The sequence below is a fragment of the Cryptotermes secundus genome, unplaced genomic scaffold (assembly GCF_002891405.2).
Source record: "Cryptotermes secundus unplaced genomic scaffold, Csec_1.0 scaffold631, whole genome shotgun sequence".
NCBI lineage: Eukaryota > Metazoa > Arthropoda > Insecta > Blattodea > Kalotermitidae > Cryptotermes > Cryptotermes secundus.
The window spans coordinates 759,393-776,616 of record NW_019742970.1 but is presented as its reverse complement, the minus strand read 5'-3'; the positions used below and the strand labels follow the sequence as shown (position 1 = coordinate 776,616).

The window sequence follows — 17,224 nt, the reverse complement described above, 5'->3', positions numbered from 1 at the left end:
GAAGGGCTGTTTCTTGGCATTCCTGTCTGGTGTGGTCCTGCAAAATAGCAGTTTTTCATGATTCCTGTTCACCATTCCTGTTGGCTCAAAGAGACTGTATCTGAATGACCATCCGTGTCATTTTGCCTATATAACATGGCCACATCCCCAGATTTCCATAACCAGTGCCATAAATCTGTTTCTTGATGCCATAGAGACTACCAATATCTAGTTGCTGATGGTAGGTCACAAACAAAGTTCAACAGGTCAGCATAACTTTCAAGTAGTTTATTGATCATATAATATCATACAGTGTTCCCTTATATATATAGTATATATACCCTTTTGTGTGTTAAACTTTCAGATATTACAGTGCCTCTTAGTAGAATAGCACACAGTGCAGGATAGGACGCTGACATTTCAGTTCAAAATCATGAAGCAGCTCATCAATATCATTGTCCAAGTCGTCACTTTGTGACAGCTGAAATCAAGGAATATTCATTATGAAACGGATCGTGCAGTTCAACTTGAGTACAATATATAGCCAAGCACAATATATAGCCAAGCAACCTGCATTTATTACCAGTACATAATTCAGTTTGTTATAAAGCAGACATAGATATGCTGGCAAACCTTGAGAGCTTCATGTGGACAGCATGGATAGATGTGAAGGCCTGCGTGTTTTATTCACATTTCTTAACCCAACAAACAAACACAGCTCTTTTAACATTGGATTTGAACATAAGAAAAAATTTAAACATCCCTGAACAGCATGAAATAAAAGGTGTGAAAAGATTCACACATTTTCAAATTCATTGCTTACACAATTTTGTACAATTCTAATGTTCATTTATTGCACATAAAAATTTGTAACACTACCAACAAACCGCATAAAATCACAAATTATTTGCCCTTATATTTAATATACACTGTATTAAAAATAAAAGGCATAACATCCAGTATTTTAGATTATGTACCAGTTTTGTATACAACGACCTCTTATTTTTTAAATAAAATTTTATTGGAAATTCTTACATTTTTCTGAGAGACAAAGAACTTACCACTGTCATGAGTTCACAGATGAGAAATGCCCCTAATGTGGCTTCCTCGTGGTTATCTTGGATATCAATATTGATTACGTGGACTGAAGAATTATCGGTAGGGGTCCGGCCTTCTAAAGCTGTCAGTGAAGAATAATGCATAGCAGTTCGTGATACATTTCAAGATCTATAATTTCTTACAAGTTAAATCTACTATATCCAGTTTCCAATAAGGTATGGGTTACATTGAAGTATAAATAAACTACTGCTACCTTCAATAACTTGATCATACACTCGTTCCTCACAAGTGACGAGAATATCAAACTTATCATTGGAAGTCTGGAAACGTTCTGGTCTAGGTTTGATACGTTTATTTCTGTCTAACATATGCAGCAATCCATTCTGTGTGTAACTATTAAGGAGTTAAGGGAAATAAAATAAAATATATCACATATAATTGACACTTCTTAAAATGATCAGAACACACAGAATTCCAACAACAAAGAAAATGACTATACAAGTTTATAAACGAGTTATATTTTTTGTTGGAAAGGATACAAAGTCTTGTCTTTTACAAGTAGATCTTGATATATTTCATCATACGTGATTCCAAACTCATAGCAATTTGGTTTATCTGGGGCTGGCCCTGGTAGCTTCACTTTGTCTCCTGTACCATACGACTCGACATGAAAGCCCTTTTTACTGCAAAAGAAATCATTAATACAGGTCGAGAAGTGTGCCCATCCTTTCCCATTCAATTAGATTATGAGCCTGGCAGTACCTTAAAAAAGCATGGGCTTCCATACTTCTATTCATATTACTTGAACATATGACAGCAACTTTCAAACTGCTAGTTGCTGGCATTTTGCATCAGCGCGAAATTGCGTATGAACGGTTGTCAGTTAACTTAACCTAATATTAACACATCTACGTTCCTACTTTAGTTTGTTTCTTATTTGTATCGTTATTATCATTAAATTAATTCTTTTTTACTGTCCTTTAGTTCCCTGTGAATACAATAAATTCAGTAAATATTAATTAATTACAATTCAAGGTAGCATCGAAGTACAAAAATTTACTTCACGCATTGCCCCCAGCTCCCCAGTGAGTACCAGGGTCGCCATATCTGTCTCCATAAATCGAAGTTTTCCATTTGAAAGGAGAGAAGGGAAATTTATATAGATAAATTCCCTGCGTCTTGTTGCGAATGAGTAAGCCTTTGAATTACCGACATTTAATGATCCGTGAGGTGTAATAATCGTCAGTTTGAGCGATAACTGTGCCTTGTTAATGTTGTTGCTAATCAGAATGATATGTAGGACGCCACCTAGAGACATGTGAGAACTGGACCACACGGTGGTGAGCATGAAGATTATACTGTCTTCTGGGAAGTGACCCAATGTAGTCTGGCAGATAGGTACCAACGTTTCGGAGGAAATTGTTACCACCATCTTCATATCTTTGGCCATTTGCCATGAAGTGGGAGGAGACATGTTTCTTCAAGGCTTCGGTGTATTTTCCAGACAAAATAGCTTTACATGTCACTAAACAGTACTTTTTATATACATAAATATGCCTGTGTTTAGAAATAGTTTGGAATTTAATGTGTAAATTATCACCGGTTTTGGTAGTGGCTGCGGCTTATGTAGGTTGGCAATCTCTGATGGTGGATTACAAAATTTGGGGAGAGGGCAGAATACAAATACAGTCATACAGCTTGCCATGTGTAAAGGTAATGAACATAATCGATCATAATGATCATGTGAAGAACATCGCTGTGCACTGTCCATCACACTAGCTGTGAATTGAATATAAATAGCGATTGTAGAGCCAGTGTGTATGGGGCATTTGAAAAGAATTACACCTGATGTCAGGCCTGTGTTCTATGAGAAATTTGTTTAATTATTGCTGCCCAAATTGGCAGGTATATGTTTTATGTTCAAGCATACTGGTTCATATCTTCAGAATGTATTTCACTATGACACATCACTTTGTCTATGCTAAGGTCTCCCAAGTTGTCTCTTCCAGTGCCGTTTTATGAACAAGTTTCTGTATTTCCGTTGTCCTGTGTCCTATTGAATGCATTAATCTGAATTTAATAATACAATAATACGTAGGTTGTGAGGATTGAATTTGGATAGAACTGACTCAGTATTGTGTCCAGTAGCAGGCTGTGTTAGCACAGGTTTTCAAAATGAGAAGAATTTTTTTCTCTTATTTGTTTTTGTTTCCAGTTGTTAAGTTCTCACATCCATGTTATTGTAACAGCAAATGTTCTGTGCTCATCAATGATTCCCAACCTAGGTTTAAAAACATTCTCCTCCAGGGTATTGAACTCCAAGATTGTGCTACCAAAAATTTAATTAACAATATTAGATGAGAAGTGTATATTTAAAGCACTTTGTTGCATAATTTTCTTCACTCCCTTGACATGTCATCTCTTTTGTATTCATTTATACTTCAGAACACTTCATTGTCAAATGACGCAGAATTCAGCAGATTGGTTTAAAGAAAATTTCAGTTTCTGTATGGGGAACACAGGCTGTGGACTAGAGCCCTTTATTAGCAAGTTATAGTCATTTCTTGTTGTGAAATCAACTCATGAAGATTACTGTCTTCTGGAATGCCATTGGGTAGATAGCTGTCAGTGTTTTGGAAGAACCCTCCCTCTCCATCTTCAGGGTAGAAGACCATGCCTGGTATGAATACAATGGGACCAGAGCCATGAATGAACCAATAGGATTTAGGAAAGCAGTGAAACAGTATTGGCCCTTGAAATGGTTTTCAAAGAACAGAGTGAATGGGAGAAATATGGCTCATTGAATCAGTAGTAGTTCGAGTGAAGTCAGGAATCTGTCCCTCTACAGATTGAATGGGAGAAAAAGACAGAAAAGGAACAGGAACTGATTCAGAGCAGAATAGTGAGGGAAGTGAAGTGCAGGAGGTAAAGGGTAAAGTGATGAAATAAATCAACCTCAAGTTGAGCATCACACTTGTGTTGTGAGGAAAACGAAAAACCTGGCTTGCCACACGTCATCTTGTTGCAACTGCTCCACAAACTCACAGAACAAGTTGCTATACATGAAAGAAGGTATGAACATATGGTGTTATCTCCTGTTTTTGAAATTGAGTCTCCTCCAGTAACATAACATGGCAAACATGCTGCAAGATTTCCTTGACAGATTCTACACTGCAACAGTTGGAAGTTTCAGGTTCTTGCTTTGGAATCTAATCAAAACAAACATAAACCAATTCTCTTTGAGGCTGTTCATCATTTTGAAAGCATTATTGACATCTATGTTCAGCTTGCTTGGCCTGTAACAGGTTTTTTGTAGTACCAGTAGTTTTCAGGGTTCTTGTTATGTGGTGATCCTGTGTATCATGCCAACAGACCTGTAAGATGACCCAGCTAAAGATGATTTAGAACCTTAAGAAGAAAGGGATGAGCTGGCAACAAATTAGAAAGGAAAGACTGTAGGACGAAAGAAAAAAGACATTTTATTCACTGATCTGTATAAGAAGGAAATAATACTAGAATAGAAAGAAAAGGTTAACTTTGATCACTTTTAAAGACTAGGTTTTGGAGAGGGGTGTGATTTGTTTGGAGTATTTGAATCTCTAAACTTTTAAACCAGGAAAGGAGTCCATTTTGGATGCATAGGAAGATAATATTAAAGTAGATAAATAATGGAATGTGAGGGTTTGGATTGGATGAAACTAGCCCAGGGTAGGGGCATACAGTCATAAACCTTCAGATTATGTAAAAGTAGAAAACATCCTGTCCTACTGAGTAACTTTCCCTTTTTCAAGGAAGCTGTGTTACATTTATTGGGTTAATTTTTAAAAGGTTGCCACAGCCCATGTCTATGGTAAATTATAAATTTTCTCAAGTTTCTCCTTCAAGAACAAAACATTATTTCAGATTGTATTCTTCTGGATTGTGACGCCATGTGCTGTTGTGTGTGGGCATAGTCCTTCTGAAAGATGAAGGCAGCCTGATGCTCTGAATACCGTGCACTCAAGACTGCAGTGTCTCAACCCAGACGACGACAATCTGAATACTCACCACTGTGAAAACATCAGATCTCAGTCTGTACAACTCTGTGCCATTGAGAACACCCTCGTTGATACCTCTAATATGGATATGATATAATGAAGTAATACAATAGTTTTTATCATACTGAATTGTATAAAGTGTGATATAAAACAGTTTCATTTCCTGAAGCATGGCACAGTTATCGGTGCTCTGTGCCAACACTCGTACAGTTAGACAGTTCTGGAGAATGCTGGATTGGAGAACTAAACTGAGAAAGACCCTCAAAAGGAAGAAATTAATGCTGAAATAACTATATACATATACATACAGTACATTATATATTTATGGTTTAAGGAAGGACACTGTGAGTATCTCAGACTATGTCATGTTAAATGGTAGGATGATGATGATCAGGGCCCGGATTTTGATGACATGTAATTCTTTTTTTTCCTTTATCCTATGCGATGCTCTTAAATATATAAATCTCAGATATGAGCTGCTGGTTACAGAAATGTAAATTTTATAGGTAATTTTTTGGAATTTAAGGGTATTTCTTGTCATTTTTGGCCATTTTAAGGAATTTTTCTTCATATTTTCTGAAATGTGAATAACATGGAAGCAAAGTGTTTTTCTCTTCTCCTTTAGGTCATTTTTTTTAATATTTTCAGGTCATCAAAATCCAGGCCCTACATATTACATTTTTGGGTCATATTTTAGGTAATTTTCCTGGATTTTTTCAGTCATTTTTTTAAATATTTTCAAGTCATCAAAATCCGCACCCTGATGATGAATAATGAATTGGAAATTCTTTGTTAGTCATCACAGGTATTATCCTAGAATTTTCCAGGATGGACTGAGGAAAATCCCTAGGATCCTAAGTTGGTACAGTCATTGCTCCAGTTGAAATTTGAATGTGGCTTTTCATAAATACAAGCCAGAAGCAATACTGCTTGAATCAACTTCCTGGGCACATGGAATGCTGCACTGGAGAACAACTTTCATGCCTTGCTCACTTTAGCCCCCCCCTCCCCCGCCACCCAAGAACGATCTGCCATTATACACTAGATAAGAGGCTGGGTGAACCCCAGATTCAGTCTGGATACTGTGAAAGAGAAAATCTTACAGCCTTGAAATGATCCCGGACTACATGGGTGTTAAGCCCATATCCACCATACCCCATGAGCTATCCCAGCTAATGGATCTCCAAATACCAAATTTTCTCATGGTCAGTATGTGTGGTGGGAGAAGTGCAGGCATACAGATTGATCTGACTTCATGTGTGTTAATTTTGTGCACTTAATGCAAAGAACACACAAAGAAAGAAATAATTTATGAGCTGAAGTAACTGCATTAAAAAATATGGTCAGGAAATGTATACATAGCTAAGAATTTTGGCAAGTGTGCATCCTTTTGTTTAATTATCTTGATAACTGTTAGGACTTATACACCCTTATTTTAACAGACTAATAGGGTGGACAGCCGATGTCTGCTATGACCATGTGAAGGGTATTCACAGAAGCACACCAAAGGATACATAGCCACTACATGCAATAAACACAAAAAGACTATGCGACTATATTAAGATTTTTATATTGGGGTTCTTTTATTTTAAATATTTTCTAACCTTCCTAGTGCCTCAACATCTCTAAATATTCACAATTGTACAGTGCAGTATAAAACAAAATTGATAAGTGTACAGAACACAACTTCGTGTCCTACACAAATATTAAACAAATTCAATTTATTTCACTCACCTTTTTTGGTTTTCATGCAAGTTTATTTAAAAACCTAACGCCTTGCCAGATTTTGTCCATCATAACGAGGGTTTGATGTATTTAGCAAGTTATACTCAACATATGCACACGAATGATCATGGGTATTTTCATGTAGTGTCTGTTTGTGTCCGGTTTTAACCAAGACAGAGAAATTTTAATAAAACAAATATCTTGGAGGCCCATAGGATTTTGAGATGTTAAAGCTCCCACATTTTCTAGACAATTGGCTCACAGATAGCAGCAAGGTTGTCAGCCTTTCATGCTGGCTGCCTTATTCACAACAAAAATTTGTTTCTGCTAGAGGCTGAGTCAACTCCAGGACCAGTATGCCTGGAAGGATTAGGTCAATTAAGAAATCAAACAACTTCATCAGAAATTGAAACCACAAGTTTCTGGCTTATAGTGCGGTACTTCTACCATGCTACCATGTGCACCCCAGCTGGTTAGAGTATGAAAATTTGCCTTATCAGTCTTCTAACCCATTCTTAATTGGCAAAGATCAGTCCACAAATAATTTGGGCTGTGAAAGGGAAAAAGGAAAAAATCCCAAAACAATGGGCGTGCACTGTTATTTTCAATCTGAGTGTTCACATCTCTTCAATGGCACTGTGATGAATACTACTGAACACATAAATTTTATTTACTAACACAAGGAATGGCCTCCAAATTGTTCTGAACAACAGAGCTGTACATCTAAAGTGGCCTCAGTCTAATGCATATATTGTTCCATAACCAGTCTTGAATGTCAGTATAAGCATGTGTTAGCATTTTGACAAGGCAAAAGACTTTGTTTATGAGCAATACACGCCCACTGTTAAATTCACCAATAAAAACACAACTCTGTTACATGTGAACCCAGTGTTTCTATTCATGTAATACTGATACACACCCAGAATTAATGTCTTAACACTGTGTACAGCAACTATGCATTTATGGGAAAAAGGGCATATTTAATATGGGAAAACAAAAGTTATTTTATTAAACTATACAAACATCTAAGAACAAATAGTGTGTGCAGCATAAAAGAAAGCAGAATCGTGGAAATCAATCAATCCTCGCTACACCTGACACAGTTCAAATTATTTTAGTTTGAGGGTACAGCTGCTATTGTTCGATCTGATCCTCACAATTAAAACGGTGTGTCCAATAATTCCTTTTGAAAATTGGAACCATCATCAAGAAGAAAACACATGCCTTGATGCAAATGGGACTGTCAGATTGTCTCTCTATGCCTCTGCAGTACTGAATGGATAAAGTGCTTGCCACCGTCCTGCATTCACCAGGCTCTTTCTGACCCATGGCTGCGCATGTAACATAATCACAATACAGCAGTAGAAGTACCAATAAAGGCACAAGTTGTATCTGTGCTGGTTCAGTACCGACGTGCACCTCCGCCATACCCTCCCATTCCACCACCCGAGCCATATCCACCGCCGCCACCTGAATATGGGCCAGGCCTTCCCCCACCACCACCAAAGCTACCACGCATTGGCCCTCCACCATAATTCTGCTGGTAGCCGCCATCAAAACTGTCATTGCTCCAATTGCCACCTCTACTGCCAAAACCTGGTCCTCCGCCACCGCTTCCTGGACCCCAGTCACCACCAGGGCCACCACGGTTGTCCCATGTGTCACCACCTCCCCATCCACCATCGTTGAAGCCCCCTCCTCCAGAATTCCAATCATCACCACCTCGGGCACCCCAGGGGCCACCCATGCTACCTCGTGGGCCACCGTGACGACCACCACTAACACGACCCCCACCTCCGCCTTCGCCACCCATACCACCAAATCGACTTCCTGGCCCATGATTCGCCATTTCTGCCTTACTAAGGGCTTTCTTGACGACAATGTTCTTCCCCTGAATTAAGTGTGTTCTCTGAAGACATACCTTGTCAACAGGGTCATAATCATCAAACTCAACGAAACCAAAACTTCTCTTTTTTCCAGTCTCTTTATCAATGACGATGGCGCAGGACACAATGGAGCCAAATGCTTTGAAATATTCCCTAAGATGCTCTTCTTCCATATCTTCCTTCAAACCACCAACAAACAGCTTCTTTACAGTTGCACCGGCTTCTGGTCGACCGATTTCCTGTCGAGGTACAGCCCTCTTGGGCTCTACAACTCTCCCATCTACTCTATGCGGCCGAGCATTCTGGGCATCATCCACCATGTGGGCACGAGCGTATGTAACAAAGCCAAACCCCCGCGATTTCTTGGTTTGTGGGTCCTTCATTACAACAACATCGACAATCTCGCCCCACTGTTCGAAATGTTTTTTCAGAGATGCATCTGTAGTTTTATAATCAATTCCACCAATAAAAAGTTTCCGTGTGTGTTCGGGCTCCGTTTTATCTCCATCGTCGTGTTCTGCTTTTACCATTTTGTCAAATATGATACAAAACTTTCTCACAATAACACTGAAAGCAATCGCAAAACCAAGTCGGAAGTGAACGGAAGTGAGTCATGGAAAAAAAAAAATGGGCGTGCATAGGGCAGCCATATATCCGACTGAGAAATTCCCTCTGATATATTCACATTTCCCATCTATCGGTTACAGATAGAGTCCTTTTTGTTCTTGTAGTTTAATGGCACTCAGCGTACGAGAGCTGTGTGATGTTCAGTATAAATTATTTTATAAGTTGAATAATTTTGGTGTTTGTACAAAATTATTAGGAGCTGCATTAGAAATTCCCGAGAGATCGATCACCATCGATCCATCAATCATCATTCTTATTGATATCCAAAATGGCAGTTTCCTGAGTGGTTAATGGTGATAACACTCAAGTTTTCATCAAAGCTAGTAATGAAACAAGTGAGGTAAAGAGTGCTTGTTATCAAAAATTTAAAGTAGAACTCAGATCAGCACAAAAAATTATTGAACTGCTACAAGAAGAGATAAACGCGCCCAATCGTACCGTAAGTACAGACTAGTTACTTCCACAATTAAAAAAAAAGTAAAAAGGGAACTGGTTTCTTGTGTTCATGAATCTCCGCTGGAATATCTGGCTAACCCGACTTAGGTTTTTTCATGGTTTTTCACAATACCACCAGGCAAATGTTGATTGGACTTGGTATCCCTAATCAGGTGACAAGCACCAAGACTTTTTTTGAATACATTATTTACTAATCATTGGCCATTTTATACTATATAGTTTCCGCTACGAAGTGTGTTGTGAAATCATGAAAGGAAATGTAGTGCAGGAGCAGTTTTGAATGTTATTAATAATCGGACACAACTTTCAGCGCCAGAGGAGACACTGTCCAACATCAAGATTGAGCCCAATGACAGCGAACTGGAGCTGCAGGTAGCCCTCAAGAAAGCACAGAGACTGAAACTGCAGGAGGCTGTTACAGAATCAAAGAACAGTGTAGAAAAGGTACATCACATCGGCAGATTTTCTTTTTAATCCTTCTCGCAAATGTTTGGCTGTAATAGGGGTCATTTCTCTTGTTCAGTCAAGGCCATATTCCCCTCACCTGCCTCTCTGCTTTTTGTTCCCAAGACAAGAGAGGAACAGCCCTATGGATAGATAGTGGGAGGTGATGAAATTGTCCCTAGCTACAGTCCTTTGCCATGTTTAGTTCCTAAACAGTGTCTCCATATTTTCCAGTTATAAAATGTTGCACAGAACTTTGTTGTAAAGTTCATTATGATGTTTCCTCCTTGGTTACTGTACAAAACCATTGTACCCTAGAGAAACTACATTGTAATTTAACCTGAGGGCTACTAAATTGTTTCTCTCACAGTTTGTTTTGGTGGGCCTCAAACTAGTAAATCATATCGTCACATTTAAGTAATATCATCATCCTTTCTTACTGTGCTACAAACTGAAATGTCATGTGTTCAATTCCCAGTTAGGTAATTGGATTTTTTGATTGACCAAATCCTTCAGCTAAACTATGACCCTGGGGACAACTCAGCCTCCAACAGAAATGAGTACCAGGAATATTCTTGGGGGTTAAATGGGAGGCGGGCATTTAAGGCTGACAACCTCACTGCCATCTGTTAGCTTATTGTCAAGAAAGTATGGGAGTCTTGATGTCTCACACCCCTGTGGGCCTCCACGGCCTGTTACAGGGATAGCTTTACTTTTTTATACTGTCATCCTTTCTTGTATTTTGGTTATTGAGACGTGTTATGGCCTCCTGTCAAATATGAACCCGGGGGCTGTTTCCCCGGTTGTGGGAGTGGCATGGAACTGGCCACTCACCTCCATCTAGAGCATAACCAATTAAGCATAGGGCACATTTGCATTTATCGATACTACAAAACAGAACGCTGTATAGCTACATAATTTGACTGTTTGTGATTTGTGATGTTTGTAGGTGGCAGAGTCAGTACTGGAGAGAAGCTCAGGAGGAAACACGGAAGGTGGTTCCATTGTGCTGAATGCTACAGCAGAATTCTGCCGTAGGTTGGGTGACATCCCTGCTTATGGTCTGGCTGGCAACAGAGATGAGGACGTTTAGGAACTACTTGCAAGTGCAATATAACCCTCTGCAGATACATGTACACTTGGCAAGGCACTTTGATTTAGCATGTGTCAAGACCAGATACAGTCCATTGCCCATCTACAGTTATTTACTGCAGCTGCAACAGAATTAAAATGTATTTTAATTGCAGTTGAATTCCATGATAATGGATATATAAATTATTGAAATGGAAACATCCAACAGAAACCCTAGAAATGAAAGAACTCGATATACAGTAAGAATGTGATAGTTGAGGTGGTAGAACCTTTTTCTTCTTCTTCTTGACAAGTGGTACCTTCTGGAATAAAATTCCGTGTAATGTGATAAGGTCCATAAGCATTTTGAAGGAGTGTCAGTGGACTTACAGGATGTTACTTCCCAGAAGATAGTGCCTTTCTCAATGTCCTCTACAAGAATCTCAAATCCAGTCTTCTTTTCCCAGCTTTTATTTATTTTTCTCCCTGCCATGTGCATGATACAAGGGTAGAAAAGACGCTGCTAGGAATTAACATGTGAAATTGAAATAGGGATGAATAAATAGCTCAGAACATGACTAAATGAAAAACAAATAGTTCTTGTAATTTTATTCATTGCAAAGTGAATTGAATGTTAATCGTCAGGTGTACATTGCTTGGCAGAATGAGAGTGTGTTTCTAATAGATCTGTAACTTTAAGCATGCTATGATATTAAAAAGATATTTTGGCAAAGAAGTTTCAAGAAGATCAGTACAGTCAGAAGAATGCTTTCTTCTGGGGTATCATCCGAATTTCCAGGGGAACATGTCCCCTGAATCTTCAGGGTAAAAGAATAAATGAAACAAGAAGCCAACATGAAGCAGGTAGGAAGCTTGGCTTTGTTACCTGGCAGCGCTGGTTTCTGGCTTGATTTATTCTTCAACCCTGAAGATGGTGGTGACATGTTTCTGCAAAATGTGTGTTGACTTTCGACAGACTACACGGCATTATATCCCAGATGACAGAAATCTTCCAAACCACTGCTGTCGGAAGCTCAACTCCTACACAGAGCAGTCAGTACTTTACAGTGCAGTAATTTTATGTACAGTGTTTGGTGGGTAAGCAGTTCAGGTGTCAGTCTATCTCAAGGTAATGAATTGGTAATTTTTGGCCTGCGCATTTGCGTTCTGCCAGTCTCATACAAAATTTACATTACAGGACTTTGAGAGGGAAATGATTGAAGAGAAGAAACCTCAGGAAGAAGAAGGCAAACGTGGAGCTTGGAATAAGGTTGAGACTGGTGAGTCACTAGCAGATTCTTTATGTACAACATAGGCCTATTCAAATTAAGAGATACTGACACTTTAGTATTGGTTTTAATTGTGCGNCAAGAAGCCAACATGAAGCAGGTAGGAAGCTTGGCTTTGTTACCTGGCAGCGCTGGTTTCTGGCTTGATTTATTCTTCAACCCTGAAGATGGTGGTGACATGTTTCTGCAAAATGTGTGTTGACTTTCGACAGACTACACGGCATTATATCCCAGATGACAGAAATCTTCCAAACCACTGCTGTCGGAAGCTCAACTCCTACACAGAGCAGTCAGTACTTTACAGTGCAGTAATTTTATGTACAGTGTTTGGTGGGTAAGCAGTTCAGGTGTCAGTCTATCTCAAGGTAATGAATTGGTAATTTTTGGCCTGCGCATTTGCGTTCTGCCAGTCTCATACAAAATTTACATTACAGGACTTTGAGAGGGAAATGATTGAAGAGAAGAAACCTCAGGAAGAAGAAGGCAAACGTGGAGCTTGGAATAAGGTTGAGACTGGTGAGTCACTAGCAGATTCTTTATGTACAACATAGGCCTATTCAAATTAAGAGATACTGACACTTTAGTATTGGTTTTAATTGTGCGTTTATATTTAAAGTATTTCATAAATGGTGTACCATATTTAATCATATACTGCAGTTTTGTTAGGGGTTTTAGTAGAAACACATTAATCATTACTGTTTAATATTAGGAGCTGTAGGATAGTTGGTCGAGTTGGAAGGTCGTGGGTTCAAGTCCCCGATGAGGTCATTATTTTTTTCAATTGACCTAATCCTTTCAGCTGCACTATGGCCCTGGGGTCGACTCAGCCTCTTAACAGAAATTAGTACCAGGAATTTTCGTGGGGGTAAAGTTCAGCCGGTTTGTAAGGCTCACAACCTCACCACCATCTGTGAGCCGATTGTCTAGAAAATATGGGAACCTCAACGTCTCACAACCCTATGGACCTCCACAGTCTGTTACAGGGATAATTTTACTTTTCTTTACTGTATAGTGTCTTGGTAAGTAATGAATGTCACTTATGAAGAATGCCGTCATCTGGGATGTGGCGCCGTATAGATATTGTGTAAACCAATGTTTTGGAGGAATATATCGCCTCCATCTTCAGGATATAAAATTCCACAAGTGAGGAACTAGCGTGAGCTGGTGGCTGCGGACTAAGTCACCTAAGTTGTCCTGTAGCTGTCAAGTCTTCTCCACAGTAGGCCTTAGGGAAGAGAGTTGTCATGGGCACAAGGATCGGCCACTTGCTTTGGTTATTGAGTCAAGTAGGAGATTTTGAAGGGTAAAGAATATCTGAGCTTTGAATATGTCGTCATCTCCTTTGTAACTGGATTGCAAGTCTTGTCTTGTCTTGTCTCTCGGGATTGACCCACTTTAGTATTAGGGAGGTGTAAATGATGGGCAAGACAGGACGAAGTAAGCAAGCAAGAATTTAATATACAGCATTGCTTTATCTTTTTCAGAGATGAAATGTTTGGGCGTTGCGAGTGCTACATTGGTCCGACCTCAGACTTCTAAGAAAAGGAGGGCTACAAACCGAATGTTAGACTCAACTACACAGATGATGATGGACACGTACTTAATGCAAAGGAAGCTTTCAGGTTAGCACAGATAATAGCATATCTGTTTTTAAGGTAGGTCACACTGTGGAGGGTAGCCTGTCCAATGGTAGTACATTCTTTAGAGTAGAAAAATTTTCCACAGTAATTGCCATTTAAAAAAAAAAAATCCAAGGAGGAAGCAGTTTTTCAGTGGAAACAGATAAGATTATAGGACTACCGTGTTTATCATCCATGTGTGCCATCCTCACGATAATGTGTGAACCAACTGGTGGCTTTATGTGGAACTCTGTAGTGTCATCGTGCCACTCACATGTTCTTTTAGTTGTCTACCATCAGCCATATTAACATGGTGGCTGAGTTGGGAGCAACACTAGAGCCACTTAAATTAGGTCCTTAAGAAAAAGGTCTTGGGCTAAGATGTTATACCCATTCAAAAGATTTTGAGTTCGAACCCCACTCGCATCTGTGTACAGATTTTTCTGCTCACAGATGATGCCTTTACATCTACCAGAGTTTGAGCTTCAGGAATACAAAGGATGCCCCCCCCCCTCAATGGGTTAGAGCCCATGTTAAATTGTAGCATCCCTCTGCTTACCGGTACTATCATGATTACCCTATCAAGGGTGCTGAGATTATTGCCTTCCACCTCATATGCTTTTGGTAGAACTTGTTGTTTCGACTTCCTTTTCTCCCACTCTGTATGTGACAGTTTGTAACTAGATTTTAGTGTCTAAATACTTCGTACTTGATACAGTTTGTTGTGTAGGCATAGAATGTGGCAGAATGGTTCATTTTGCAGATAGGTTGCATGAATTAGGAAGAAACATGCCTCAAAATTATTACTGTCCCATTGTACTTTTATCAAAATATTTTGTGTTAATCATGAGTAAGTTGTGTTGGAATACAGAATGTTACATATTTTTATTATTTCACAAAATAACAGATTGAACTATATATGGATCATACCCTTTTTCTGGCTGAAACTTCAGCTTGGAAGGATTTTACATGTTACTTGGAAACATGGCCACATTCTGTAGGATCCTAAGATACAGTGACTTTAATGTTGTCTCTATTTCTGATTTCAGCTACCTGTCTCATGAATTTCATGGAAAGGGACCTGACAAAAAAAAGTGGAGAAACGAATGAAGAAAACTGAACAGGAGGGAGTGAGTATCAGTCCAGATCTGGTCATGAGCTTTTATTTCTAATACAAGCCGGAAAGTCATGGGTTCAAGTCCTGATGAAGTCATTGGATTATTTTCAGTTGACCTAATCCTTCCAGCTGCACTATGGCCCCTGGGGTCGACTCAGCCTCTAACAGAAGTGAGTACCAGGAATATTCTTGGGGGTATAGGGCTGACAATCTTGCCACCATCTGTCAGCCGATTGTCTAGAAAATGTGGGAACCTCAACATCTCACAACCGTATGGGTCCCCACGGCCTGTTACAGTGGTAGCTTTACTTTACTTTAGTATCGTGTAGCACTCTGCTGCACTTCATTTAGTACCAAATTGTTTCATAGTCTCACGTGCAGCATGTCCTTCTGTAGAACTTTCTAGAAGTTATTCACTACATGTTTCGACCTATAAGGTCATTATCAGGTGTTTTAAAATTATAAATGAGGAAACTGCTGTGCTTCCATATTGTGGTTGTTGCTCATCACTATGCAGTCCCTTCTATGCGCATGTAGATACGAAGTGGCGGGATGTTATGCTGCGTGTCCCTCTTGCACTGCATAACACAGCAGGCAGAGCAACCCGCCACTTCATGTCTACATGCGCATAGAAGGTACCACATAGTGATGAGCAACAACCACAATATGGAAGCATAGCAGTTTCCTCATTTATAATTTTAAAACACCTGATAATGACCTTATAGGTCAAAACATGTACGAATAACTTCTAGAGAGTTCTATAAAAGGACATGCTGCACATGAGACTGTGAAACCATCTGATGCTATTTCTAAATGGTGCTCCATAAGGAAGCAAATTTTAGTTATCGCTACATACCCACGATTCCACATAGCAGATAGATATCCATCCACACTTTTCGTGCATTCATTTTCTGCTGACTACAAACATACACAGTAGCTTCAGTCCTGGGACAGAAGCGAATACTGCAACTTTGTGGCATGTAAGATGGAGCCTCCTCATAAAACACGTAGCATATTTGTTCAGTTGTCATTAGGCTACTAGACATAGACACAGACCATGGGTTGAAAATTGGGAGAAATTGATGACTTCAAGCAGCAGACTAACTTAAAATTTGACAAGCTGTTACGATAATCAGTTACAGAGCCAAACAGACTGTGCCCCATCTGAAGGAGATTAATTTTTTTTTCTTGTTTCCAGTTGATGAAACGGATGAGCTCAACAGACATCCACTCGGAACACTTAGCCTCTTGCGGCAGAAGCAGAAAGAAATGCAGTCTCCATTCGTGGTCCTTTATGACGGTAAACAAACATGAGTATGCTTATTGAGTGCATTCATTGAAAAGAACAACCAGTTCTAATTAAAAAAAAATTGTATTCATTAACTGACAGACTTGGGTCGCCCATAGCTCAAGTGGTTAGTCGTTGGCTTCCCACATCAGCGGCCCGGGTTCGATCCCGGGTCTGGTAAAGTGCGATTTGTGGTGGACAAAGTGGCACTGAGGCAGGTTTTCTCCGAGCGCTTCGGTTTCCCCTCCCAATCTTCATTCCACCAATTGCTCCACAATAACCCTCACCTATCATCTGAGGCTGGTACAATAGGCCAGAAGTGGCCGCAGTACAAGGGACTTAGTCCCACCCCACTAGCAGTAAGAAAAACTGACAGACTTAGACACAAAAACACAGACTACTAGATGAAACCAGTGGACTCAATTCAAATTTTTCTAATCTTGCCACTGCAAATAACAGTAATTCATAGCTTTAACTTAAAGGCTGAGTAGATGGGAAGCCATATAGTAATGTTGATAATGTCATACGGTGATTATATGGCTGCAAAGTAAATATTTGGTTTTCTCTGAGCATGTCACTTGTCTTGTTATAATTTGTAGACTGTACACTATAAATTGTCATTTTAAT

General features: G+C 39.4%; 3 protein-coding genes across 5 annotated transcripts; 1 reads left to right on the top strand and 2 right to left on the bottom strand.

The window, feature by feature from the left end:
• Positions 1 to 252: 252 nt before the first annotated feature.
• On the bottom strand, positions 253 to 2,122 carry LOC111873582 (RNA polymerase II subunit A C-terminal domain phosphatase SSU72). Its single transcript, XM_023868406.2, has 5 exons — positions 1,801 to 2,122; positions 1,578 to 1,721; positions 1,292 to 1,431; positions 1,041 to 1,159; positions 253 to 460 (listed from the first exon to the last, which is right to left on the bottom strand). The coding sequence occupies exons 1-5, from the start codon at positions 1,881 to 1,883 to the stop codon at positions 359 to 361; spliced, it is 588 nt and encodes a 195-aa protein (XP_023724174.1). The 5' UTR covers positions 1,884 to 2,122; the 3' UTR covers positions 253 to 358.
• A 5,551-nt stretch (positions 2,123 to 7,673) lies between these two features.
• Positions 7,674 to 9,305, bottom strand: LOC111873594 (heterogeneous nuclear ribonucleoprotein A1, A2/B1 homolog). Its single transcript, XM_023868435.2, has one exon. It carries the CDS (start codon positions 9,214 to 9,216, stop codon positions 8,203 to 8,205), a length of 1,014 nt encoding a protein of 337 aa, XP_023724203.1. The 5' UTR covers positions 9,217 to 9,305; the 3' UTR covers positions 7,674 to 8,202.
• Positions 9,306 to 9,426: 121 nt separating this feature from the next.
• On the top strand, positions 9,427 to 16,618 carry LOC111873583. 3 transcript variants are annotated; one of them, XM_023868407.2, is made up of 7 exons: positions 9,427 to 9,752; positions 10,080 to 10,213; positions 11,163 to 11,355; positions 12,483 to 12,564; positions 14,058 to 14,195; positions 15,242 to 15,322; positions 16,508 to 16,618. In XM_023868407.2, exons 3-6 carry the CDS (start codon positions 11,227 to 11,229, stop codon positions 15,310 to 15,312), a joined length of 420 nt encoding a protein of 139 aa, XP_023724175.1. In that variant the 5' UTR covers positions 9,427 to 9,752; positions 10,080 to 10,213; positions 11,163 to 11,226; the 3' UTR covers positions 15,313 to 15,322; positions 16,508 to 16,618. The 3 variants fall into 3 exon arrangements, with proteins under 3 accessions (XP_023724175.1, XP_023724177.1, XP_023724176.1); XM_023868409.2 differs by lacking the exon at positions 16,508 to 16,618 and adding an exon at positions 15,421 to 15,449; XM_023868408.2 differs by lacking the exon at positions 16,508 to 16,618 and adding an exon at positions 15,403 to 15,442.
• The last annotated feature ends 606 nt before the right edge of the window (positions 16,619 to 17,224 follow it).